This window comes from Suncus etruscus, chromosome 11, assembly GCF_024139225.1.
Source record: "Suncus etruscus isolate mSunEtr1 chromosome 11, mSunEtr1.pri.cur, whole genome shotgun sequence".
Classification (NCBI taxonomy): Eukaryota; Metazoa; Chordata; class Mammalia; order Eulipotyphla; family Soricidae; genus Suncus; species Suncus etruscus.
Genome location: NC_064858.1, coordinates 1,862,878 through 1,887,693, shown reverse-complemented (window position 1 = coordinate 1,887,693; position 24,816 = coordinate 1,862,878). Strand labels below are relative to the sequence as shown.

The window sequence follows — 24,816 nt, the reverse complement described above, 5'->3', positions numbered from 1 at the left end:
GTGTGTGTGTGTGTGTGTGTGTGTGTGTGTGTGTGGCACTGGGACTCGAGGGTGTCGCGTGGGCACCTCCGGCCTGTGCCCGGCTGGTTTGGCCCGACCCCTGCCCCTGCCCGCCGCCGTCCTGGCCGGTCCGTCCGTCCCGCACCCGCACCTGCCGCCCCGCGCCCGTCCGCCGGGGGCCGGCGCGTGTCCGGCCGGCTGCGGCTGCGGCTGCGGCTCGCGCCCGGCCGTGGGCACGCGCGGGCTGCGGGCGTGCGGGCGGGCGCGGGCTCGTCGCCGGCATGGACGCGGGCGCGCGGGGCGGCAGGGGCTGCGGGCAGCGGCGGGCTCGGCGTCCCCCGGTGCGCCGGCGGCCAGGGCCGGGCCCCGCGCGCCGCTGACCGGCGGGGCCCCGGGCGCGATGCCGCCGCGCAGCCCGTCCCGCCCGCGCCCGTGCCCGGGCCGCTCCCGCCTGGTGCTGGCGCTCGGGGCGGCGCAGATGGCGCTCGGGAGCCTCATCGTGGCCGTGAGCTTCGCCGCGCTGGCGCTCACCACCTCGGCCCGCGTGCGCCACTCCTGCCCCTTCTGGGCCGGCTTCTCGGTGAGTGGGCACGCCGGAGGGGACCCCGGGCCGGGCGCGTCCCCCGGCTACGGGGGGACCCGGGCCAAAGTTGGTCCCCGCTCCCCACGCGCGGACAAGGACCGCAAGGGCCCGGGGAGGCAATGCGGGGTGCCGGGTGCGGAGGCGCGCGGGGCTGCCTGCGCCTGTGGGTGCCTGGCCTCCCCCTCCCCAGACCCCGGACCCCCTATTCCCAGACCCCAACCCCAGGTCCCCGGGTCCCCGGACCCCAACACCCCTGCCCGGCGCCCGGTGCCACCTGCCTGTCTGGGCCCCGGTCCCCGAGAGTGAAGGTTCAGACTAGCGGACTGGCTTGTTTTCCTTTCCCTGTGTTTTGCAGTTTGTGCGTTGTGTATAGTTTGAATGTTGTGTGTTTTGTGGGGTGTGACTTCGTGTATTCTCTGTGTTTTCTGTTTGTGCGTCGCGTGCCGGTGTTTTGTGTTGGCTGCGTCGTGCGTTCTGCGTGCTGTGTGTTGTGTGTTGTGTGTTTTGCGTCATGCGTGTTCTGTGAGTTGTGCCCTTGTGTTATGCGTTGTGTGCTCTCTGTGTTATGTGTTTCCTGTGTTTTGTGTCTTGTATTTTGTGTGTCTTGTGTTATGTGCCTCGTATGTGTGCTTTGTGCTTTTATTTTGTGTTGGTTGTGTGGAGTGCTCAGTGTCTTGCACGTTTCGTGTGTTTTTGTGTGTTTTCGTGTTTTGTGTTCTGTGTCCTGTGCTGTGTGTTATGTGTTTCATCTGTTTTGTGTGTTCTGTGTTTTGTGCGTCTTTGCTTCGCTTTCCAGTCTGTGGCCTGGGCTGGAAACTCACTCAAGGGTCAAGGGGGGCTGAGACCTCTGTGGGCTGGGGAGGTCCTTCAAAAAGGGGGCACTGACTCTCACACCAGAGCAAGCCTGGAGGGGAACCTCCTCCCCCCAAGTGTGGGCCAAAGCACGGGGTGGTGCTGAGAGGGGCACTTGAGTCTCTGGGCTTGTTAGCTCTGTCTCTCTGACAAGCCTTGTTTCGGGGAGGTCTGCCAGAGGCAGATTTCCTCTTCCCAGTGCTCCCAACACCACTTTCCCCACCCTCCTTCCCCATGGCCCTGGCACCCTCCAGGGCACAGCTGGGATCCCAAACTAAGAATCAAAGGATCAAAGGCCCCCATTAAGTGGCTGAGGGTGAGGAGGGGGACAGCAGGTGGTGGCAGGTCTGGGTGTGGGTCGCCTGAGTCTGTGAGGAGTTAAGGGAACCCCAGAGCCCAGGTGGGAGACACCCCACGAATCCTGGTGACATCAGGGAGGACAGACGAAGCTCTGCTCCCCTCCGTCTGTGTTCGTGTGCGTGTGTGTATAAGTTGCATGTATGTGAGTGCGTGATTCTGTGTGTGCGACAGGGAGGAAACCAGGGCCCTCCCTCGACAGGGCAGGTGCCCTTCCACTGAGCCTCACTCACCCTGACAAGGACCCTCTGTCCCAGCCTCTCTCATCCTCATGTGTGCTTTTTCGGGGGCCTAGAAGAATGTCCCACACGTTTGTGCTCGGCTCCCCCTGCCCCCGCCACTGCAGCCTGGTGTCCCCACAGCCCCGACGCCCTCTCACACTGGGACGTGCATGTCGGCTTGTTTTGGGGCTATCTGTTTTGGGGCTATCTCAATGCTGTCGTGACTGGCCGGGGGAGTGGAGATATTTGGGTGTCCTTGGAGCCTGTCAGCATGTTTGGTCCCACAGATGCCACCTCCTCAGCCCCCTTGGGGCTCCTAGGTCTTTGTGGCTTTTCCCTGACACGGACCTTGTCATGGGCACGTGGGCTGGCAGCCCCGCTGCTCCTAGAGCCTCAGGGACAGGTGGGGACCTGCTGCTTGGATGTGGACCATGCCTTCCCCTTGCCACCCTCAGAGTGTTGTAACCCAGGCAGCAGAAACAGCAGTGTGCTCTGTGAGTGAATCCATGCTGGCCTGCACGCGTCCAGCCATCCTTCAACAGACATACTAGTCATCCCCATCTGTCCATCCACTCACCCCTAAGCCTCTATCATCAGCTGTCACCCATTCATCACCCACCCTCCCAACCATCTCTCCATCTACCCAATCATCCATCCACTCACCCCTTCTCTCTCCTCCAACCGCCCATCCATCCATCCATCCATCCACCCACCCATCCACCCATCCATCCACCCATCCACCCACCCATCCATCCATCCATCCATCCATCCATCCATCCATCCATCCATCCATCCATCCACCCACCCATCCATCCATCCATCCATCCATCCATCCATCCATCCATCCATCCATCCACGCATCCACCCATCCATCCACCCACCCACCCACCCACCCATCCACCCATCCATCCATCCATCCATCCATCCACCCATCCATCCACCCATCCATCCATCCATCCATCCACCCATCCATCCACCCACCCATCCATCACCCACCCATCCGTCCATCCACCCATTCGTCCACCCATTCATCCATCCGTCCACCCATCCACCCACCCATCCATCCATCCACCCACCCACCCACCCATCCATCCATCCATTCACCCACCCACTCATCCCTCCTTTGTTCCACCCACCCATCCCTCCATTTCTCCACCCATCCACCCATTCACTCATCTATTCATTCATCCATCTACCCACTCCTCCCTCCCTCCATCACTCCACCCACCCAATCATCCACCCACCCACTCACCCACCCACTCTCTTCCTCTCTCCTTCTCTCCCTCCCTCCCTCCATCCACCAATACACAGAGATAACTAAAATAAATGTAGCATCAGTGAATTCTTTCAAAGTCAAAGGCAACATGCTTGGAAGAATAGAAAACTCTGAGGTGGATCTGGAAAGTGAGAACAAAGTTTCTCTTTCTCTCAGTTCTGTCCCCAGGCCTGGTTCACAGGAGCACAGAGGATGCAGAATATACAGCCACATTTGGGAACATCAGACACATCATTTGTGCCTTTAACGTCTATTTCTCTTTCCTGCCCTAGTCCATTGTCGTTATCGTTCTCATTATCTGTAAGGACTGGAGAAGCGCCCACAGGTTGAATAATGGTAGTTGATTTTGTTGCTCTCCTGCTGGGAATATTCTGGCCAGGTTAGCTCTGTGTCTCATTAAAAAGTGCCTTTGACGCGGCACGAGTACTCCCAGCTTCGGTTCCCTAGAGTGGAATTGCTCCTCACAAGGTATTCAGAACTGGAGTTCTGTGGAGTTTTGCTGGCTTCATTTCCAGGGAATATGGGTCTCTCCTGCTCACAGTACCTTCTCTCTCTCCTCTCTCTCTCTCTCTCTCTCTCTCTCTCTCTCTCTCTCTCTCTCTCTCTCTCTCTCTCTCTCTCTCTCTCTCTCTCTCTCTCTCTCTCTTCCCCCCAGTTGTCCCATTAACCACTATCCACATTGTCTCCTCCTCTAATGCAAATTAAATTCTTTACTCTAACCTGAAAACCCATATCTTCTTTAGATATTGCAAATATTTTTCGTTTTTCGTTTGCTTAATCTATGGTGATGGTGATGTTTTGTGCTTTTTTTGTATTTTTTTTTACTCAGGGTGGGTGGGGTTGAGGTTTTGGGACCACCAAGTGGTGGTATTCTGGAGTCACTCCTGGCTCTATGCTCAGGGGTCCCTCCTGCGAGGAAGGGGAGGGTTATACTTGGCTCTAGGGATTTGAACCTGGAAAGGATTTGGAGAAAAGGAACTTTGGGAAGGACAGATAAATGGATAAAGAGTAAGATTCCAAGTTGAGGAGAGGAGGAACACAATCAGAAAGCAGCGACATGGGACTCAGAAGTGACCAGAGAGGAGGCGGTGGGCAAGAGACAGCCTGGATGGGATTAGAGGCCGGGGAAGGACCGACCTAACAGGGACTGACCCAGAAGGGCCGAGACTTGTTCACACTGGCATGCAAGAAGACATTGCTGGAATCCAACTTAACAGCAGCCCCAGGGGGACTAGAGGGCTGGGGGACAGAGGGAGCTGGAGGATTCGGAATGATGATGGACTCTGTCAGAGGACAACTTTCAGGATTAGGAGCAAAGCTTTTGGGTGCCTTCGTAGTCCAGTGCTAAGCTAGCCAGATGGCATTTTCTTTTAAAAAACAAACAACTTTATTGATTGATTGGTTTTTGGGCCACAACCTGGGGTGCTCAGGGGTTACTCCTTGCTCTGTGCTCAGAAATCACCCCTGGCAGGTTGGGGAACCATATGGGATGCTGGGAATCGAACCGGGTCCCTCCTAGGTTGGCCACATGCAAGGCAAACACCCTACCACTGTGCTATCTCTCCGGCCCCAGATGGCATTTTTTTTTGTTTGTTTGTTTTTTGGCCACACCTGTTTGATGCTCAGGGGTTACTCCTGGCTAAGCGCTCAGAAATCGCCCCTCGCTTGTGGGGACCATATGGGACACCAGGGGATCGAACCATGGTCCTTCCTTGGCTAGTGCTTGCAAGGCAGACACCTTACCTCTAGCGCCACCTCTCCAGCCCCGATGGCATTTTTTTTTTTTTTTTTGATTTTTGGGCCACACCCGGTAACACTCAGGCGTTACTCCTGGCTATGTGTCAGAAGTTGCTCCTGGCTTGGGGGACCATATGGGACACCGGGGGATCGAACCGCGGTCCATTCAAGGCTAGCGCGGGCAAGGCAGGCACCTTACCTTTAGCGCCACCACCCGGCCCCAGGCATTTTTTTTATCTTCTTTTAGTTAATGAAAGAATTGTGGTTTATAAACTCATGGTGGTTGAATTTTGGGCAAATAATATTCCAACCTCACCCCCACCCCCAACGTCTACTCGCACCTGAGAGCTCTCCCACACTCTGTTAGTCGACCCTCGCCCCTTTCCTCTCTCCTTGGCAGACACACCCCAGAGTTGTGTGTTTGCAGCTTAGATTTCCTGTTCTCAGGGTCGTTGAGTCCTTGCTTGGGTTTATGGCTGCAGGACTCTCCCGCTCCCCAACCGACGCAGCCCTGAACCCTGATCCCCCACAACATCCCTCTTGTCTTCCTCCTTCCCACCTTGATTTCTCTCCTCCTCCTCCTTCTCCCCCAGCTCTAGGTCAGGGTGACTTGGGCAGCTCCTTGACACCATTATATTTCCTTTGTAAAGAAAGACTTTTTGGTCTGGCTCTTCCTGGCTTTTCTCACTTAACCTGGTTTCTTCCAGTTCCAACCAGGTTGAAACCATTCAACTTCACGGCCACTTATAGCCTCATGTAGGGGCGCAGGGGCCGTGGCTCCTGGGTCACCCATAAGTCGAATGTTGAATCCACATAGAATCCATGTTGAATTAACGTCACAGCCACTTGTTTCCCAATGGGCCTTCAGCTGTGGTTCAGGCCTGACCGGGCCCTGCCAACATTCTGCGCTGCATCTTCAGTTCTGGACAGCCCCCTGCAGTCTGCGTGCATTTTGTGGGGAGCCGTGAGAGTCTTCCCTGCCCCTGAGGCTGGGCGGGTTCTGAATGTTTTCTTGTGAGTGTGCGGGGTTGTGCCGAGGTCCTAGGAAGGGTCCCGGGGGGTGCTTTCCTGACAATCTGGGGTGCTGGGACTCCAGTGGTTGCCAGGCCGCAATTGTCTCCTCTCATTGCTGTGTGGGATGTGAGAGCCAAGTCTGCTTGAGCTGTTTTGGCTTCTTTGCGGCATGCATGGCTAAGCAGTACTCTGGGGCTACTCCCGGTACTTGGCGGTACTTGGGGGACCAGTACGTGCTGCGGGTGATCCTGAATTTCCTGCCTGCCCATTCATGCGGCTTCCGGTCCCCATGTGGAAACTGGCACCCTGAGATGGTTGCTGTGCCGTTTCTGTGTGGACTGCACCCATGGTGAGAGGCACCTTTCCAATCTGAAGGTCGCAGTGTGTGTTTGGGAAGCTGGGTGCTGACTCCTGGCTCCATGCACAAGGATTGCTTGGAGCCCCCATGTGGTGCCAGCTGCTGCCTGTCCCCTGTGCTCCTTCTGGCACAGACCTGTAAGCCTTGAGCGCCTTTCCTGATGTGGCTCTGTTTCCATCCCCTGTGGTACTAGGATCTGAACCTTTCCAGGTCCCATTTTCCTACAGAAAGTGAGGAAATAGGTGATTGTTCAATCTCCTGCATATGGTCCCTGGAGCCCCGTCAGGAGTGACCCTGGAACACAGAGCCAGGAGTCAGCCCTGAGTGCTGCTGGGATGGTCGCAAGCCACGATTCCCAGAAGAGAAGAAAATGATGGACTAATTAATTAGAGAAGCCTTCATCCCCTCCAAACCTTGACTCAGTTCAACTCCCCAGCCCAGACCACAACCTGGGGGCACGGCACTCTGTGACATGAGACATTACAACATGCGCAGAATGTGTGGCACAACACACTACAACATGACATGTTACTACATGGCCATCACTATATGACACCTTACTACATGGGATGTTACTATATGGCACGTTATGACACAGGACATTGCTGCACATGTTACTATGCAACAACAGACTACCACAAAGGACATCATGACACGACATGTTACTACATGAGACATTGCTACACACCACATTACCTACAAAACATGTTGTTTCATGACATGTTACTACACAGATGTTACTATGTGACACATGACTATACAACATGTTGCCACATGACACATTACTACATGGGAAGTTACTATACAAAACAAATGACTACGTGGGGCATTATGGCATGGCATGTTCCTACACAGGACATTATTTCATGACATGTCACTATACTGTATGTTGTTACATATTATATTACCCCATGACATGTTACTACATGGGACATTACTACATAATGTTACAATATGGAACATTACTTACAAGACACATTGTTACAAGGGATGTTACTACATGGGTATTACTACTTGGGAAGGGTACTATACACCACGTTGCTTCACGGCATGTTACTACATGGGATGTTCATACTTGTCACTGCACGTTACTGCATGGGACATTGCTACACAACATTTTGCTACACGGGGCATTACTACATGGCGCATTACTACACATGTTACTGCACAGGCTGGTCCTTTGGAGCAATGCACGCCACCCATGGGAGACAGTCAGAGCCTCCATGTGGGCGGGTGTCTCAGTGGGAAGGGAACTGTCACAGCTGATGGAACGATGAGTAGAAACTCGAGTTTATTTAAGACTTTAGATATCAACACCAGATTAATGCTGGTGGCGAAAATGGGTTGTTCCAGAGAGCCAGGCCAGAAGGAGGAGCTGGGCTCATGCATGTGGGCTGGGCAGTGAGGTAGCACTAAGGAAGGGTCACTGTGGAATCAATCGCCAGGGTCAGGAACAGGCCCAGGATCCTCTCGTGGGCCAGGATGCAGAGAGGACAGCAGCCGGCAGCAATCCGCTAGTCCAGTGTTTGAAGCAGACGCTTCAGAACCAGCGCCCCTACGGTCTTCTAGGATCTGGGCCTCCTGAGTCCTACCGAAGCAGATTTTTGAGTTGACTCACCAAGTGGGAGCCAGAATGAGGCAGGTGGGGAAGGAGGGTGTGGAGATAGGAAGAGGTGAGGCTGGAGAGAGCTGGGGAACATTTATATTTTATGAGTATTTAGTTAGATTGGCTTTGGGGTGGGGGTGGGGCTGCACTGGCAATGCTCAGGGATCACTCCCGAGTGGGCTGCAGAGTGTGGTACTGGGAATGGAACCTGGCTCAGCCATGTGCAAAGCAAATGCCTTCCTCACTGTCCTGTGTCTTCAGCTCAGGTGAGCAGTTTGTGTGTGTGTGTGTGTGTGTGTGTGTGTGTGTGTGTGTGTGTGTGTGTGTGTGTGTGTGTGTGTGGTGGATGGGACACATTCTGTGGTGCTAAGGGGTTACTCTTGGCTCTGTGCTCAGAAATAATTCCTGGAAGATTCCAGAAACCCTATGGGATGCCAGGGATTGAACCTGGGCTGACCTCATGTAAAGCAAATACCGTCCCCACTGCACTATTGCTTAGGCCCCTGGTAAATAGTTTTAACACAAACGTTTGTTGGACCCAATGGGCACTGTGTGTGGCCTACTGTTGTGTATGTAAATATTTTAGGGGATTATTATGTTACTGACCCTGCCCTGATCGGTGATTGTGCCCTACCTAGGGTGTGACCTGGCATTCTGCCCCCACCCTAGGGTTGTACCTGATTCTGCTTCCACCATTGGGTGTTATCTGATCCCACCATTGGGTGGTACCTGATTCTGGGGGATAAAAACAAGGGTCTGTGGAAGGCGAGAGGCTTTTGGCTGGAACTTATGCTGAGTCTTTGGACTCCAGTCTTGTCCACCGAATAAAGCTAACATTTCCACAAGCCCGACTGTCTGCGAGCTGTTTACCTGCCGTTTCACCTCAGAACCGTCGGCTGGACAGGGTAGTAGATGCGTGCTTCGAGCTGGAGGGGAAAGACCTCATCCTCCATCCCTCGGATGCTGTAGAGTGCTGTATAGTGTTGGGTGACACTAAATTCAGTTCTTTGAAGTTAATTTTTTGGTTTTTCCATATCCACCCTCGTATTGTAGGTTCCGAGTTGACACACCCAAGTCAGCACTGAGAGTCAGAGACCACCTCGATAATGCCAGGCACAAAAGGGAGTTTATTCGGCTAGCCGAGGTTCGAGTCACATCCAACCAGGGAGTCTTGACAAGGACCCTGAGTCAAATCTTCAAAGAATTTCTATAGGGCTTTCCAAGATTCTACAACTCAAGCATTTCATTGGTTAATGCAAACAGTTCATCCCTCTCCCCATACAAGATTGGCCCATTTCCACTTGCACACAAACCACATCATGTCTTTGACCGATGTCCCAACTCATTCCTGACTCAACCTTGTTTGTCCAGGGGGCTATGTTGGTCTTCGCAATGTCTGGGTAACTTTCTGGGTTCCTGGCTCATAATTTTCCTGTTTCAGGGCTGGTTTTCTCCTCATCACCATTCTCCATTGCAGCTCCTTGAAATCTTGGAAATGCTTAGTGAGAGAGTGACTAGAAATGGCGCTGCCCTGGTCACCACTTGAGGGACCACAACCTTCACTTCTTCACTCTTGCATGGTTTTCTCTTTACTTCCTCTTTATTTCTGAAGAGGTGGGTCACTCCGATGCTTCCATCTTGCTTCTATTGCAGATAGGCTGTCCAACTGCCAATCAAAGAAGCACAGAGACTCCCCCAGACCCTTCCCAGATTTGCCAATCATTAAGGTTTCGCCTCATTAGCCTCATTATCTTGAAATCTCCAAGTTCCTGCTTGATACACGAATTGGTCAATTGAAGGATGGCCTTACTCAGCTCTGTTTTTTTGGAATCACTTTCAAGTGTGAGTCTTTGCTCCTAATTTCATCTGTGAGGTTCCCTCACCACCAGACATGGCGCAAACATGGGGAATAGTATGAGTCATGGGATCAACATTGACCCATGTGTCACACATGATTCATCTTTTTTAATAGATAGAATGAGTAATTTTGTTTGTTTGATTTTGGGGCCACATCCTGCAGTGCTCAGGGGTTCCTCCTGGCTCTGCACTCAAAAATTGCTCCTGGCAGGCTTGAGAGACCATTTGGGATGCTGGGCATCCAACCCGGGTCTGTCCAGGGTCATCCAGATGCAAGGCAAATGCCCTATTGCTATGCTATCACTCTGGCCCCTGAATGAATAAAATTTAAATCTTCATTTCCACAGTGTTCTTTTTTTTTTTTTTTTTTTTTTTTTTTTTTTTTTTGGTTTTTGGTTTTTGGGCCACACATGGCGGTGGTCAGGGGTTACTCAAAGTGTTCTTTTAAAGAAAATTTTAAAAATTAAATAACTGTATGAAATAGATTCCCATGCACCATATTTCCAACCCCAGTTGAACAGGCCTGAGTAGGTAGCCACAAAGAATTAATAAATCAAGCCAGTCAGGAGAGAATCATGGAGTCTGGCTGGCTTCTTGCCTTGTGGTCTCTCTGCATGCAAAAAAAGGCCAAAATCGAAACCCATCTTTATGGGATTTCTTTACGGGGAGAGTCAAATGAGAGACAAAAGGGGGGACTTTTACAAGTCAAAGGGCTAGGTGGAAAAAGAAGAAATTGGGGGAGTGTCTTCGTTTTGGGTAAAGGCAGGGTATGACATAACAACTTTGAGATACACAGTTAACAAAATTGTTTGGGCTGGAGAGATAGCATAGAGTCCCCCAAGCTTGGGTCCCCCAAGCTTGCCGGGAATGATTTCTGAGCGTAGAGCTAGGAGTAACCCCTGAACGCTGCCGGGTATGACCCAAAAAATCAAAATAAACCAAAAACAAAGTTGTTCATGGTTGAGTTTCAGTCATACAATGTCCCACACCTGTCACCAGTGCACATTTCCCACCACCAACATCCCCAGTTTCCTTCCTAGCTTCAGTCCAGCCTGCCTTTGGGGCAAACAATCTCTCTCTCTCTCTCTCTCTCTCTCTCTCTCTCTCTCTCTCTCTCTCTCTCTCTCTCTCTCTCTCTCTCCCCTCTCTTCTTTTAGGCACTTTAGTTTATAATACTTACTGAAGGGGCATCATGTCCATCACCTTCCCTCCTTTCAGCACCCAGTTCTTGTCCAGGGAGATCATTTCCAACTCTCCTTGTCCTAGTGGTCCCTTCGCTGCCCTCACTGCTCTCCTCCACTATTTGTCACAAGCTTCCTACTATGGACCACTCCTCCTGGCCCTTGACTCTATTGTTTTTGGGAATTATTATCTTGTTTTCTTATATCACACAAAGGAGTGTGATCATTCCATTCTATCCCTCTCCTTCTAACTCATTTAACTCAGCATAAGACTCCAGACCCATCCATATATAAGCAACTTCATGACTTCACTTTTTGAACAGCTGCATAGTATTCCATTGTGTGAATGTACCACTGTTTCTTTATCCACTCATCTTTTCTCAGGCACTTGGGCTGTTTCCAGATTCTGGCTATTGTGAATAATTCTGCAATGACCAGAGGAGTGCAGGTGCCTTATATTTTTTTATTACTTTATTTAAATGCTGAGATGTACATAGCTTCTCAAAATACGTTGTTTTTCTCATTCCATATTTAAACACCAGTCCCACCACCAATGTAAAATTCCTTCTATCACTGAACCTGGATTCCTACTCCTGATGAAACCTGGCCCCTTGACAGACACAAAATAATTTACTTTATATTGCTTGTTTACAGCTAAGTGGTAAAGAAACTATTAAAAAAAAAAGCTACAGCAAGAGAAAATTTGTACAAATCATTATATCTAGCAATGGTGTCAATAAGTCGTTGTCTAAAGGCCCTGGTTGTTCATTGATCATCTGTTACTGGTTTTGTTTTTGACCTTTGGTGGCTTTTATACTACTTTGACATTTGGTGGTTCTTTCTAGGATGACAGTCTTGAAAAATTTGGAACTATGTGGCCACACAATCCAGGAATTCTTTAAAAAACTTTATTCATCTATTGATTGAGTGATCAGTTTTTCAGCCACACCTGGCGGTGCTCAGGGGTTACTCCTGGCTCTGTACTTAGAAATCACCCCTGTCAGGCTGGGGGACTGAGACTTGAACCCACGTTCATCTCAGATAGGCCACATGCAAGGCAAATGCCCTACTCCTGTGCTATCTCTTCAGCGCTGGTCCAGGAATTCTGAGCTCTGTGATTGAGATGCGCTCTATGTTCAGTGGTTAGTCCTGGCTCTGTTCCCAGGGTTGCTTCCTCCAGTGCTCAGGGGACCACATGTGATGCCAGGGATGGAAGCAGAGTCAGCCACATGCAAGGAAACGCCTCCATCCCTGCACTCATCATCTCTGTCCACAGATGCCTTTCCACATGTGTTTTATTTGCTTCGTTTCATGGGTCTGTCAGTGTGTCTTTCAGCTGGAAGCCATTCCAGCTGAGGCTTCAAGCAAAGGCATATTTATAGCACATCCATGTCAGAACCACACTCTCCCACACACGCTCAGTTTTAGATATTTTTACCTTTTGTTTTTGACTTTTATTTGTCTCGGACTTAATCAGCCGGCACTGTGTGTGAAGACGTAGGAGTGAGGTGTGGGTATCCTGTTGCTAATTCTCTCTCTAACTTATGGTCAGTGAAAGGGGCCTAAAACATTCCTAATTTTGCTTGTCTGACAGTCTGAAGATCATAGGAGTCCTTGGCTAATGTTTTCGGTCTCGTTGGGATCTTTTCTCAGTCTCTGTTACTTTACTTGGCAGGTGTCTTCACTCAACCTTTCTGTGTGAATTCTTAAATGCTTGTATTTGGAAATTTTTTTAAAAGTAAATGTTGGGCCCGGAGAGATAGCACAGCGGCGTTTGCCTTGCAAGCAGCCAATCCAGGACCAAAGGTGGTTGGTTCAAATCCCAGTGTCCCATAGGGTCCCCTGTGCCTGCCAGGAGCTATTTCTGAGCAGACAGCCAGGAGTGACCCCTGAGCAATGCTGGGTGTGGCCCAAAAACCAAAAAAAAAAAAAAAAAAACCCAGTAAATGTTTATTTTTAATATACATATATTTGTTTTTTTGATTTTGGACCACACTCGGCAGTGTTCAGGGATTACTCCTGACTCTGTGCTCAGAAGTCACTCCTGGCAGGCTCAGGGGACATATGGAATGCCGGGGATTGAACCCGGTCTGTCCCGGGGGTTAGCCCCGTGCAAGGCAAACACCCTATCACTGTGCTATTGCCTCAGCCCCTTCAGGGATGTTTTTTGGATACGTTTTCCTGTCATGCCATTCTGTGTGTAAATGCCCATAGATGTGTCCTACTTACCTCTGGAAACTGTTGTCATCATTGAGGGACCACCTTTGTGTGTTTTTAATGTTAGACCCCGCCTTTCTTGAATATTATCCCCCTTCTTGCTTTTAACAACAAAAAATTTAACATTAAGTGTGCTGTGGACACACTGTTTCTTTGCCTTAAAGACATGGGTGCTCATAAGAGTCAGGCCAGCTCCCAGGTACCCTTTCTTTGGACAAGGGGCTAGTGGCAGGTGTGAGGGGATTCACAGACCTGAGCCTTTGGGGCGCAGCTTCCAGCTGAGGGGCACACTCGCTCATCTAGAGGACCCTCAGCACTCTGAGCTCCTGCATGGAGCTTCCAGCAGTTTCCACTCTTCCAGGAGAGGCTGCCCTCCCGCTGTCTACACAGCATAATCCAATTGGAGTCAGCAGAGCTCCGAGACCCAGGAAGCCTGGCTAGTTGAGACGGAGGCAATGCAGCCTGCAAGGATGGAACCACATATTGCCATGGGGTCAAGATAACAGGTCTTCTGCCTGGGCTGATACCCTCTGCCAGGCCTAGTCCATGGGTCCTGCTGCCGTTGCGTTCTTTCCTAGAGTTTCCTCATAGCTGACTTTTCACTTATGTATCTGTTTTGGGGCCACACCCACCGGTGCTCAGAGCTTACTCCCTGCTCTGTGCTCAGGGATCACTCTTGGCAGGGCTTAAGGGTGCTGGGGGTTGAACCGAGGTCTGCTGCGTGCAAGGCCAGCGCCCTGCCCTCTACTTTTTCTCTCATCAGTTCTGATTTTGTGTTTTTGTTTTTGTTTTGTTTTGGGGTCACACTCAGAAATGCTCAGGGATTACTCCTGGCTCTCCACTCAGGACTCCTAGCGGTGCTCAGGGGATCCTATGGGATGCCAAGGATCAAACCTGGTCAGCTGCGTGCAAGGCAAATGCCCTCCCTGCTGTTGTGCTCTCATTTCAGATCTCCATTCTGCCTTTGTAAATGGGTCTCCTTGCCGGTTAGATGTCAGGTCTGCTGTGTAGACCTCATTTAGTATCTTGCTTTTTTCCCTTCCCACTTCTCTGTGTCTCTGCTTTTATTTTGTTCTTTTAACCATCTGAGAGATTTTTTTTCTCTGCTACATCATCTGCCCTATTTTTGAAATTTTAAAAATTAGATGCAGAGTTAGAGAGAATGGGTGGGGGTGAGGCTTTTGCCTTGCACATGGCTGCCCGGGGTCGCTCCCTCCCTGGCACTGGATATGGTGACCCGGTCCCTGCCAGCACGAACTTGTAGCACCATCAGGTGTTACTTGAATCAGCAACAAGAAGAAACGCTGAGATGTCGACAGCCACACAAATGGCAGCTGAGCCTGCAGGTACAAGGAATAACATCCGACCAGGCATGTGTCCTGTACCTAGACATGGTCACAGGTGGGCCCAGACATGGCCCTATCGCTACTGGCCAGTGTGTTTATTCCATTTGCTTTGTTGTTGTTTTTGTTGTTTTGGGTCACACCCTGCAGTGTTCAGGGGTTCCTCCTGGCTCTGTGCTGAGAAATCAATCTTGGTAAGCTCAGGGAACTATATGGGATGCCGGGAATTGAACCGGGGTCCATCCAGGTTGGTTGAATGCAAGGTGAACGCCCTACCACCGCACTATCACTCCGGCCCTGTTTACTCCATTTGCTTCTGCCTCTCCCGAGCTCTGAGCCGCCTTGGAGACGAGCCGTGAGCCAGCAGATGGGCCGACACCAGCCTGCACTTCCTCTGTTGGCGGCACGAGATGGTGATGCACTTTCGGGTTCTTCTGCCAGTTTTTCTTAGAACTCATTTGAGTTTCCGGCCACGTTTTGGAGGGGAGATGGGAGACTCATGAACAGTGCTCAGCAGGTCAGAGTGACCTTCCTGGTCATAAGGAGCTGATGATTCAGTGCTCACCTCCACTGAAATGGTACTTACGGTTCGTCCAGAGTCGGCTGCATGTAAGACACCGCATGCCCTATTGCAGTGCTATCGCTCCAGCCGGGCCCTGTTTTTGTTTGTTTCTGGGTCACCCCTCAGGAACGCATAGGGGTTACTCCTGGCTCTGTGCTCAGGGGACCCAATGAGATGCAGGGGTCCGTCTCATGCTAGGACAGCACCCTCCCCACTGTGCAACTGCTCTGGCCCCTGGCCCCTATATTCTTGAATCTGCTCTTCTGGGGTCTGTTTTGGGAGGTATTCTTTCTCTTCCTTGTTTCGGGGGGCTCCTTTGGGATCTTGGGGGTCTTGCTTGGCCAGTGGTGTGTGGAGAAAGGCTAGCTGGTAAAGGGAGGTTTTCCTGCCCTCCCCCTGAGACCCAGGCCCGACTTGGCTGTGCCTGACCATAGCCATGGTCACCAGAAAATCCATCACTATGTGTGCTGGGCTGGAGAAGGTCGGTGCTTCTGGCTCCTGGCTTCTGCTATGTGTAAACCCCAAGGCTGGAAGTGCTCGTGGGAGTCCTTGCAAGTCAGAGACTCTCCTTGGTTCTACCCAGGGACTGTTCTGGGGCTCATCTGTAGGATACCCTGGTCTCTGGTCCTATCTGAAACTCAGATCCTGGTCCTATTCCCTCTTTTCCTCCCCTGTCATGAGGACACAGGGAGGGATGCCTGGACCTACCTCTCCCCCCGGCCTCTGTCCCAGTTTTCTAGAATCTTTCCCACCACCTGCTGGCGACTGTCTGGGGCTCACTCCATGACTACAGCCAGAGCATTTTTGAATTTAAATTGAGCATTTTTCTAGATATCCCTGAGTACTGGTACGTGGCAGTTGCCCTCTGCCTTCTCTCAAGGTCGCTCCTGGCTTTGGGGAAGCTCATCACGGAGCTTGGAGTTCCTGCACTGGCTTTCAGGGTCCCCTGGGAGCCCCGAAAATCATGTTCCATTGCCAGAGGACGAAGAGAGCCTTCCCCCACCCAGGCGTAAAGTCCCTTGATGCACCGTGGAAAGGCCTAAGCAGCTTTAGCAGGACTGAGAGGAAGGTTTGCATTCGGTGCAAGATGGGAAGAAGGGGCTGCGGGGAGAAGTCGGTCAAGACAGGGGAGATGGGAAACTGAGCACAGAGACACAGAGGCAGGAGAAAGCCCTCAGTGAGCACTGCTGGCTGGGTATGGCCCCCAAACTAAAACAGAACAGAGACGGTCTGACTCAGATCTGGGGTTCCCAGGAGAGATGTTAGGGCTGGTTGTGGGTCCGAGGGGGAACATAAGTTCCAGGATGTCCTGTCCAAAATGCTGATCTTAGCAGGGGTGGCCCGAACTTGACAGAAATTTCTCCCTGCTATGACATTGTATGCACTGCCAATCTTGGTGCCTAAGTAAAAGATTAAAGATTGTCTTTTTTTGTTTTTGTTTTTGGGTCACATCCGGCAGTGTTCGGGGTTCCTCTTGGCTCTATGCTCAGAAACTGCTCCTGGTAGGCATGGGGGACCATATGGGATGCAGGGATTCAAACCACCATCTATCCTGGCTCGTCTGCCTGCAAGGCAAAAGCCCTACTAGTGTGCTATCTCTCCGGCCCCCCATTTATTTTATTGTATTTTATTTTTGGAGTTCCAAGATTTCAGAACCTCTAGAGTCTAAACTTAAAGAAACGTATCAACTTCCAAACAGATTCATGATCCAAAGGGAACCCACCAACCTCTGTGTTTTGTACATAGCCAGAGTAAGGCCTCAGTGTGGCCATGAAGCATCTGTCCAATCTTGTCTGTTTCTCTCAGGGCTGATGTTTGCCCACACACACACACACACACTCCGGTGATGCTCAGGGGCTACCCCCAGCTTTGTGCTCACTGATTGCTGCTAGCAGTGCTCATGTGTGGTGTCTGGCACCAAACTGGACTGGACTCTGCTACTTACAAGACCAAGTGTCCTCTGCACAGTGCTCTGTTCTGACCCCACCTCTGCATACTTTATTTTGAATTGCTCCTCTGTGATTGCATTTGTGTCCCAGTGGAAGCCCAGCCTCACTGCCTGGTTCTGTGGAGGAACCATTATGCTATGGCCATTTCTGTGTGATTTCAGCTCCAGGCCCTGTCCTGCCTCTCAGAGAAAGGTCGCCATGTCTGGATGGGTCTAGGATGAACAACTGAGCGATTTCCAGTTGGCGACTGAGGATCCTGGAGACTGAATTTGACGAAATTTATTTTATTTTATTATTATTTTCTTTGTTTTGGAGCCACACCTGGCGACGTTCAGTGGGTCAGTCCTGGGTCGATCGCATGCAAGGCAAATGCCCTACTGCTGTCCGATCACTCAGGCTCCATTTTTTTTTTTAAATTTAAACCGGTATTTTATCTTCATCTAGAGAGCTTGCATCAGGTTCTTAATAATAGATGACAGACAAGGTGACCTTTAGGATCTATATTTGATTGTAGCAAAAAAAATCACTTGACTCAGCACATAGTCACCTCTGCTTAGACCCAGTGACCCCTCCTGTCCTCAGGTCACCCCCATTTGACAGCATTGTTATCGAAGCCACAGAGGCTGCAAGAAAGATGGGTTCTGTGAGTTACTCAGAAAGCAGCTACTTCTGGTTCCTCTCTGTCTGTCTCTCTCTCTCTGTCTTTCTCTCTCTGTCTCTCTCTCTCACCCCCCATCTCCAATTTCCCACTCCTAGTTGCCGTCCCAAGGCATAATTCAGGGGTAGGAAAAGCATCTCTGTCCTATCTTTGGCTAATCTCAAAGTCCCACTTTTAGTCCACCCCCAGCCCCTTATGGCCTCAGGTGACCAAAGGAGACAGAGTGTGGGGGACTCACTGACCCAGCCCCAGCGGAATGAATGTTTCATGACAACCCCAAACACACACACAATGGACATTTGTCTTCCCACTGGCTTTGCTGCCTGTTAGCTTATCCCTACTGCTCCTTTGAAGAAAGAAATGAAACCTGGGCCGGGAACCCTTCACATAAGAGCCCATTCCCTCCGCCCTTGTGCCGGGGCCCGTGGCAAGAGCCTGTCCTCTTGCAGGATCAAGTCCAGGGCCCTGCTAGTGCCCCCTCCTGCTCCGTTCATAAACTGCAGAGCCAACACTGGCCCCTGACTATGACCCCTTCCGCTGTGCACCCAGGGTTCAAACCAAGCCTTAGGCTTGCAGGACAAGCACAGAGACCCTGGGCAGTTTTCTGAGGCCTGCTCTCTGTCCTCTGACCCTGTCCTCTGTCCTCAGACCCCATTAGCAGTTCACTGTCCCCAACAGGCCTGAGTTTCCCGCCCCACCTCCCCCACAGCCAGCCATCAGCTCGGACTCTGGGCCCCACAAAGTAGCCCATCTGTTGAGCGCCAGGTAGGCTCTGGGCTCCTGGTGGTACCTGTTATGACCTGGTGCGCTTGTGAATCTGAATGTAGGCTGGTTATCTCCAGGCCAGGAACCAAGGCCGGGGCAAGGAGGATCCTTCCTTGACCTCATTGAGTGTAGACATGACTTGGTCCTCCGAGGAATCAGTTGTGAATCCTCTTGTTTGAGGTCACACTGGTAAATCCACCTGCTGGGTCCTTCCCTGCCAAAGGGTCACAAGGTGGTGTACATGCTTCCTGTCCATTCCCCCCCCCCTTTTTTTGTGGGAGACTTGGAGTGCTGTGGAGTGGGTTAGCAGTTGATGGTCACAGTGGGTTCATGTTCCAGATCCAGGGATCCCCTGGAAGTCAGAGGGTGTTCGGGGGTCCTGTGGGCACAGCCAGGATCATGGGGCATCACTGGGGATCACCATGCAGTGGGGATTGTGGTGGAGACTATGTGTGCCTGGGCGAGTTCATGCCACAGTTAGGCACTAGGAGGGTATAGTAGGAGAATTTGCTGGGGGTCTGGGTATAGTTGGGAGCATGTCAGTATTTTGCAGATCATGCCTGGTACATGTCCGTGCACACACACACACACACACATACACACACAATGCTTGCATGCACACATGCAGCACTCACAGAAACAGGCAAGCATGCATATACATCCATGCACACATAAACACGCACACGTTCTGACTTTCAGGGCTTCTGACCCTGTGTGGCAGGCACCTCTTCAGTTACATACTCAGGTTCTTGACTCATGGTCACAGGGGCTCTGGGTCTCTCAAACACGGTGTGAAGGACTCCCCAAATTAAAATCCCATCCAGGGATCCTGTGAGTGCCCCTAAGTTCTCTGGTCCTAGGCTCCAAGACTGAGGGGTGTCAGGGGCCCCTGGTGGGGCAATATAGAAGGGAGTGTCGAGTACAGAAGGGGCCATAGGAGCAGGCAGGACTCCCTAGTGGGAGTCCAGGGGACAAATAGGTCATACTGGGGGTGGGAGGTGAGGGGCTCCAGGACTTGAACCTCAGGACAAGGGGGGCCTGGCTTGATATGGCAGTGAGCAGGGGGGGGCAATGACTGGATACCTCCGAACCCCACATAGTCACTGGGGTTGGTGTGATGTGAGCAGGAGAAACGGGGTGTCCTAAGAGCCCTGTCCCTGACTTCTTGGCAGTCTTGGTCCTGTGAGACCCACAGAATGTCGGTTGCCTGGTGTCCTGCGTCCCCTCACCTGGCACCCTCTGCACACTTGGCCATTGGCCAGTATAGGTGCTCGTCCCTCTGACCTAGTCCACACCACACGTTTTGTGTCTCAATCCCTCCTGGTGGTGTAGACAAATCATGTGCTTCTCGATCAGGACTCACCCTTCAGTGGCATCAGGGCTGGCTCTGTGTTCAGACCAGGTGACCGTTCTTCAGGTGAATGTGTGTGTAGATTCTGTTCTCGCTTTCACTGAGAAATCTTCCTATGGTTTTCCATGGAGACTGAGCCTGCGACATCCTCCCCACAGTGTGAGGGGAATGAAACCAGACGTCATCTCTGCGGATGCTGAGAAGCTCTGGACAGAATCCAGCTTCAGACCTGGACAAAGATCCTTTGAGTCCCATCAGCAGGGGCTCCCGCACCCTTAGTGCCACATTGTCACCTGCATTGTTGCAGTTTCACTTGCCGCCTCCCAGCTGGGATGGCCCATTCTTGTTCCTTAGTGCAAGGTCCTCTTCCCCACCGCCTCCCGCTCTATAGATTAAAGTTGCCTCTCGAAAACCTGTGGATTTGAGAAACACAAAACCGATTCCCTCCGTTTTGAACCGTCTCGGGTCACCATGTCCCTTTGAGAATGGCAGCGATTCCATCCAGTCTTTTGCTCAAGAACCAGCATGTTTCCAGGAAATCCTCCTGCACCGACGTTAGTCACACCACAGAGAGAGGCAGAGCCGTCATTTCCAATGGTCCCCTGTTGATCCAAATTTGGGTCATGTTATTTGTATTTAACAAACAGTAGGAAGCAATTTATTTGTGTCTGCAAAGGGGCAAGCTGGGGCGGTGGGTGGAATATTGGGGACCCTGGAGGGGGAAGGTCAAGCTAGAGGTGGGATTGGGGTTGGACCATTCAATGCCTGAAACGACTGTATCACAAACAAGTTGTTAAGTCATGGTCCTATAAAAAAAAAAATTAGGGGGGAATTTGGTAGGTTAGGAGAAAGGGAGTTAATTCCTGTTTTTCCATGCTTGATCAGGGCTGGGTTTTCATCTTTATTTTCATTTTCCTGTGAATGTCTCTGAATCTCACACTTATGTGGATGACAGGTGGAGAGAAGTCTGTTACCTCAGAAATGCTAGGCAGACTTCTTCAGCTCTGTTCTAGCCTCCAACCTTGCCAAGTTTAAGCCCTCTGCCCACTGTGTAGTGTAAGGCTCCATCGCCATAACCCCACCCCAGGGAAATCAGGTCTGGAGCAGGGGACACCATAGGAAATAATCCAAACTAAGATGAGGAGGGAGAAACATGTGGTCCAGTGTTGAATGGTGGGTGTACATTTCACAATCCCCAAAGAGGGAGAGGGATCCCCACGCCCCCAATCTGGGTAGGACAGGAGATGCAGGTCCAGCAGCACGTTTGATGCAGGAAATAATCCACATGTGGTTGGGAAGGAATAGCATGCCGGAGACTCACTCTGCAAGCTGTTCACCCACAAGCCAGTCACTCCACCGCATGAAACCACAGCCAAGATGGCACCTTCCCCTCCAGGCCTCCTGAGTAGCCTTTAGTGGGAAAAACAAAGCCCACCCCAAAGGGAGGGGAAAGAGCCAGATGAGGAGGCAATGGGGAACATCTTTTTAACAGGACAACCAAAGGAACCAATTGAGAGATATTTTATTAGAACGCAATATGAGGACCAATCTACAGGCCTCTACCATCATTTCCCCCTACTTAATTTTATAAAAATTAAAATGGGAGGAACCAATTGAGAGACATCTAATTAGAAGGCAATCTGTGGATCAATCCAAAGGCCTCTACCAACAGTCCAGGAGCTTTCCACTTTGTGGAGCAAGAGAGCCTACCCAAACCGCAGCTTTTATTAAGAACTAGAATTCACAACTGGAGGGGAAAAGAGGCCAGTGGCAGAAAAGACTTCTCCCAAGCCGTTCTCCCATGTTAATTATCTTAGAAACGTAAAGAAAGGGGAAGGACGAGAAGCCAAGTTTGTTTAGGATAAAACAGGTAATAACCCAACAGCTCCCCTTATCTGTTTACTAAAATGCATAATATGAGATAAACCAGAATAGATCATTTTCTAATGTTCTCTGCAAGAAGCAGGAACCCCTAGATAGGAGCTATAAAAAGTGGCAAATTTCTATCATATTTTTTTAGAGAATTCCAGGAAGCTGGGATTACTACAGTGACTGTAGTAAAACCTGTTGTGATCTGTCAGTTTTTCTTCTTTGGAAAATAACCTGAGGCCATCCTGTTGTGTACATTTTCTTGTAAACACTGCTGTTAGAGATAGATGCAATAAAGGCCTCAAATGTCTGAGACTTTTTATGACAGTTGAGGAACTGAACTGTGGATTTGAACTGACCCTGAAAAAGTGTAACAATACTAGACTCACTGCGCTGCTGTGTTTCTGCCAAGCATATTCTGTAGCTTTCAAGTCACTAAGATGATTATTTTCCTCTATCTTATCTTTTCCTATTATCCTCTTTATTCAGGTCTTCATGGAGACCATCCATCATTAATAGAAGCAATTGAGGTAAATCTTATTGAATGTGCCCTGAAAAATTGGCCATTGATCTTCCCACTGGTTATTCTAAACTTTTGGGGGCTGATATACCTGTACTGTTTTGCTTGATGGACTTTCATAATTAAGCCAAATTCTTCTGCCACTTTACCTTTATGCCCCCAATGGATTCACCTTATTAATATCATCCTGGTAATAGTTTCAGTTGAAACAATCAGACAAACATGTATCATTCCACAAGTACTATAATATTGAATTCAGGTGACAAGTTTTTCCTAAATTACAAAGTTCAGTGTGAGATGGACCAGTTCCCCCCATAAAACAGGACTGATATTTAAAGTCTGACTACTTACTCCTTAGCCTTTTAATCTCTACCTTCGGGTGGCATGTTGGGTTGTTATACAGTTTATCTTGTTTGTTGGAGTTGCTGCTGGTTTCCTTTGTCTCTTTCTCTCGAGTAGTCTATTGGATCTGTAGGAACAACTCGGCTTGGAGGGTTCCTTATCTCGCTCAGCAAGAATATGTGGCTGGTTTTCATCATTTGTAAAGATTCTGTTTCTGACGAGCATAATGAAACCCAGAATTTCTTGGTGGGGCTACCATCTATAGAAATATAAGTATATCCTTTTCCTTGAATGAGGAGGTTACCTGCTATCCATTTTTTTTTTTGTCAGTTTTTACCCAAATAAGTGAATTAGCTTTTTTGAGCCTGTGAATCTTCTCAAAAGTGTTTTTTGACAGCTATGTGGGACTCTCCTCGGGGTCAAGTCAAGAAATTTAGTGAAAATAACGTTAAGGATAAGTGGGGGCATACCTCCTTTTATGTAGTTGAATAACTGAGTTTGGAGGGGTCTGTGAACACATTCAATGATGCCTTCTCCCTAAGGGTTGTAAGAGATACCAGTGACGTTTTAGATTTGCCATTCTTTACAGAATGATTGAAAAGTTTTTACTAGTGTAGGCTGGACTGTTATAAGTTTTGATGATCTGGGGATAGCCCATCACAGAAAACCATTGTCACAAAAACAAAACAAATGTCTTTATTTCTTTCAGAAGTCATAGGGACAGCTCATATAAAACGAGATTGTCAACCACTACATGAAGATAGGGTTTGTTTGGAAATGATTAACATGTGTAACATCCATCTGTCATAATTCATTTGTCTGTAGACTTTGGGGATTAACACTGTATACATGTGAAGCACAGTATTACAGAGTGCAGATAATACATGCACAAACGATCTGTCTGGCTTGCCTTCATGGAATACGATAATGAACTCAAAGGTGGCAGGAATTTGTGTGTACGGTTTGATGCTCTTCACAGGTGATATAAAAACGGGTGCTACTAGGCGATCAACAGTTTCATTTCCTTGAGCCATCAGCCCAGGGAGGCCAGAATGAGATCGAATATAAGTAATGAAAATAGGCTCAGAGTGCTTTTGTAAAAGAGCTTGTAATCTGCTGAAGAAAATCCTGAACCATATGGTTATGGACATTTATGGAAGCAGCGATAATTCCAGAGAAAAAGCTGACCAAATTTACTGAGTCTCTCACTTCATTCTGTAGGCCTGAACATGGGATAGCAGATAAATCAAAGTGGTGAGTTCCACTTGTTAGGAAGACTTGTAATTTGTAAATACTGTTGAGGTCAGGAGAGGCCAGTGATACCATTGGTCCCTGATGAAGATCCACCTATGTGGATTACAAAAGGCATCCTTCTGAAAAAAATCCAAGCTTTCCCACCTGGGTAATTGAAGGAAATTTCTCCTGAGTAATCAGCTAAAGCTCCTTGAAGAGCCTCACTGAGGGGCAGAATAGGTTCAAAATTTTTTTTTTTTTGAAATAAGGAAGACAATCATATGTGGATAATAAAATGCTTGCACTTGCAGTCTCCCTTTAATTATCAGGGCAGCTATTAACTTCAAATATGGGACAAGGGTGAGAGGCTGTTTGTTGTGTAAATAGAGCCATTCTAATGGCCAGAGATATAGGCTATAGAAGCAGTTGGTGGTTGAAGTATAACAAAGAGTAGTAACCATACATTTTCACTGGGGGTAAACCTGGACATTTAGGACTTTTGGAGTTGGTTCATAAAACTTTCTGATTCCTTTTGAATTTCAGGAGTTAATAGCCTTGGGCTATTGAGAGTGGAGTCCCTTTCGAAGTGAGAAATGAATTACTGAGCTCAAGCTCAGAGTTGGAAATTCCAATAGAGGGGCAGACCCAATTAATGTCTTCCAGCAGTTTTTGAAAATCATTAAGAATTCTGAGATCTTTCTAGTAGATGGGAATTTTCTAGGGATGTACTGTAGTGCATTCCAGAATATAACCTACATATTCATATGGGGACAAGCTCTGAATTTTCTCTGTGACAACCTGTAAAACAGCCTCTGGCAAGCATGTCATCACATCCACATATAACCTCTGAAGCTTCCTGTCATTAGAACATGCAAGCAAGATATTCATATAGTCAATAATAGAAGCATTGGGGAAACCTTGCATGAACAGGGCATAACACCACATCAACAAAATCTTGACACATG

At 49.7% G+C, this 24,816-nt stretch overlaps 1 protein-coding gene across 2 annotated transcripts in view; it reads left to right on the top strand.

The window, feature by feature from the left end:
- Positions 1 to 458: 458 nt before the first annotated feature.
- Positions 459 to 24,816, top strand: part of ENTREP2 (endosomal transmembrane epsin interactor 2) — a 117,527-nt gene continuing 93,169 nt past the window's right edge. The window contains exon 1 of one of the 2 annotated variants that reach the window (XM_049782701.1): positions 459 to 580. In XM_049782701.1, coding sequence (XP_049638658.1) covers positions 479 to 580 — 102 coding nt within the window. In that variant the 5' untranslated portion in view covers positions 459 to 478. The remainder of the gene's footprint in view (positions 581 to 24,816) is intronic. The other variant, XM_049782700.1, reaches the window with a different exon arrangement.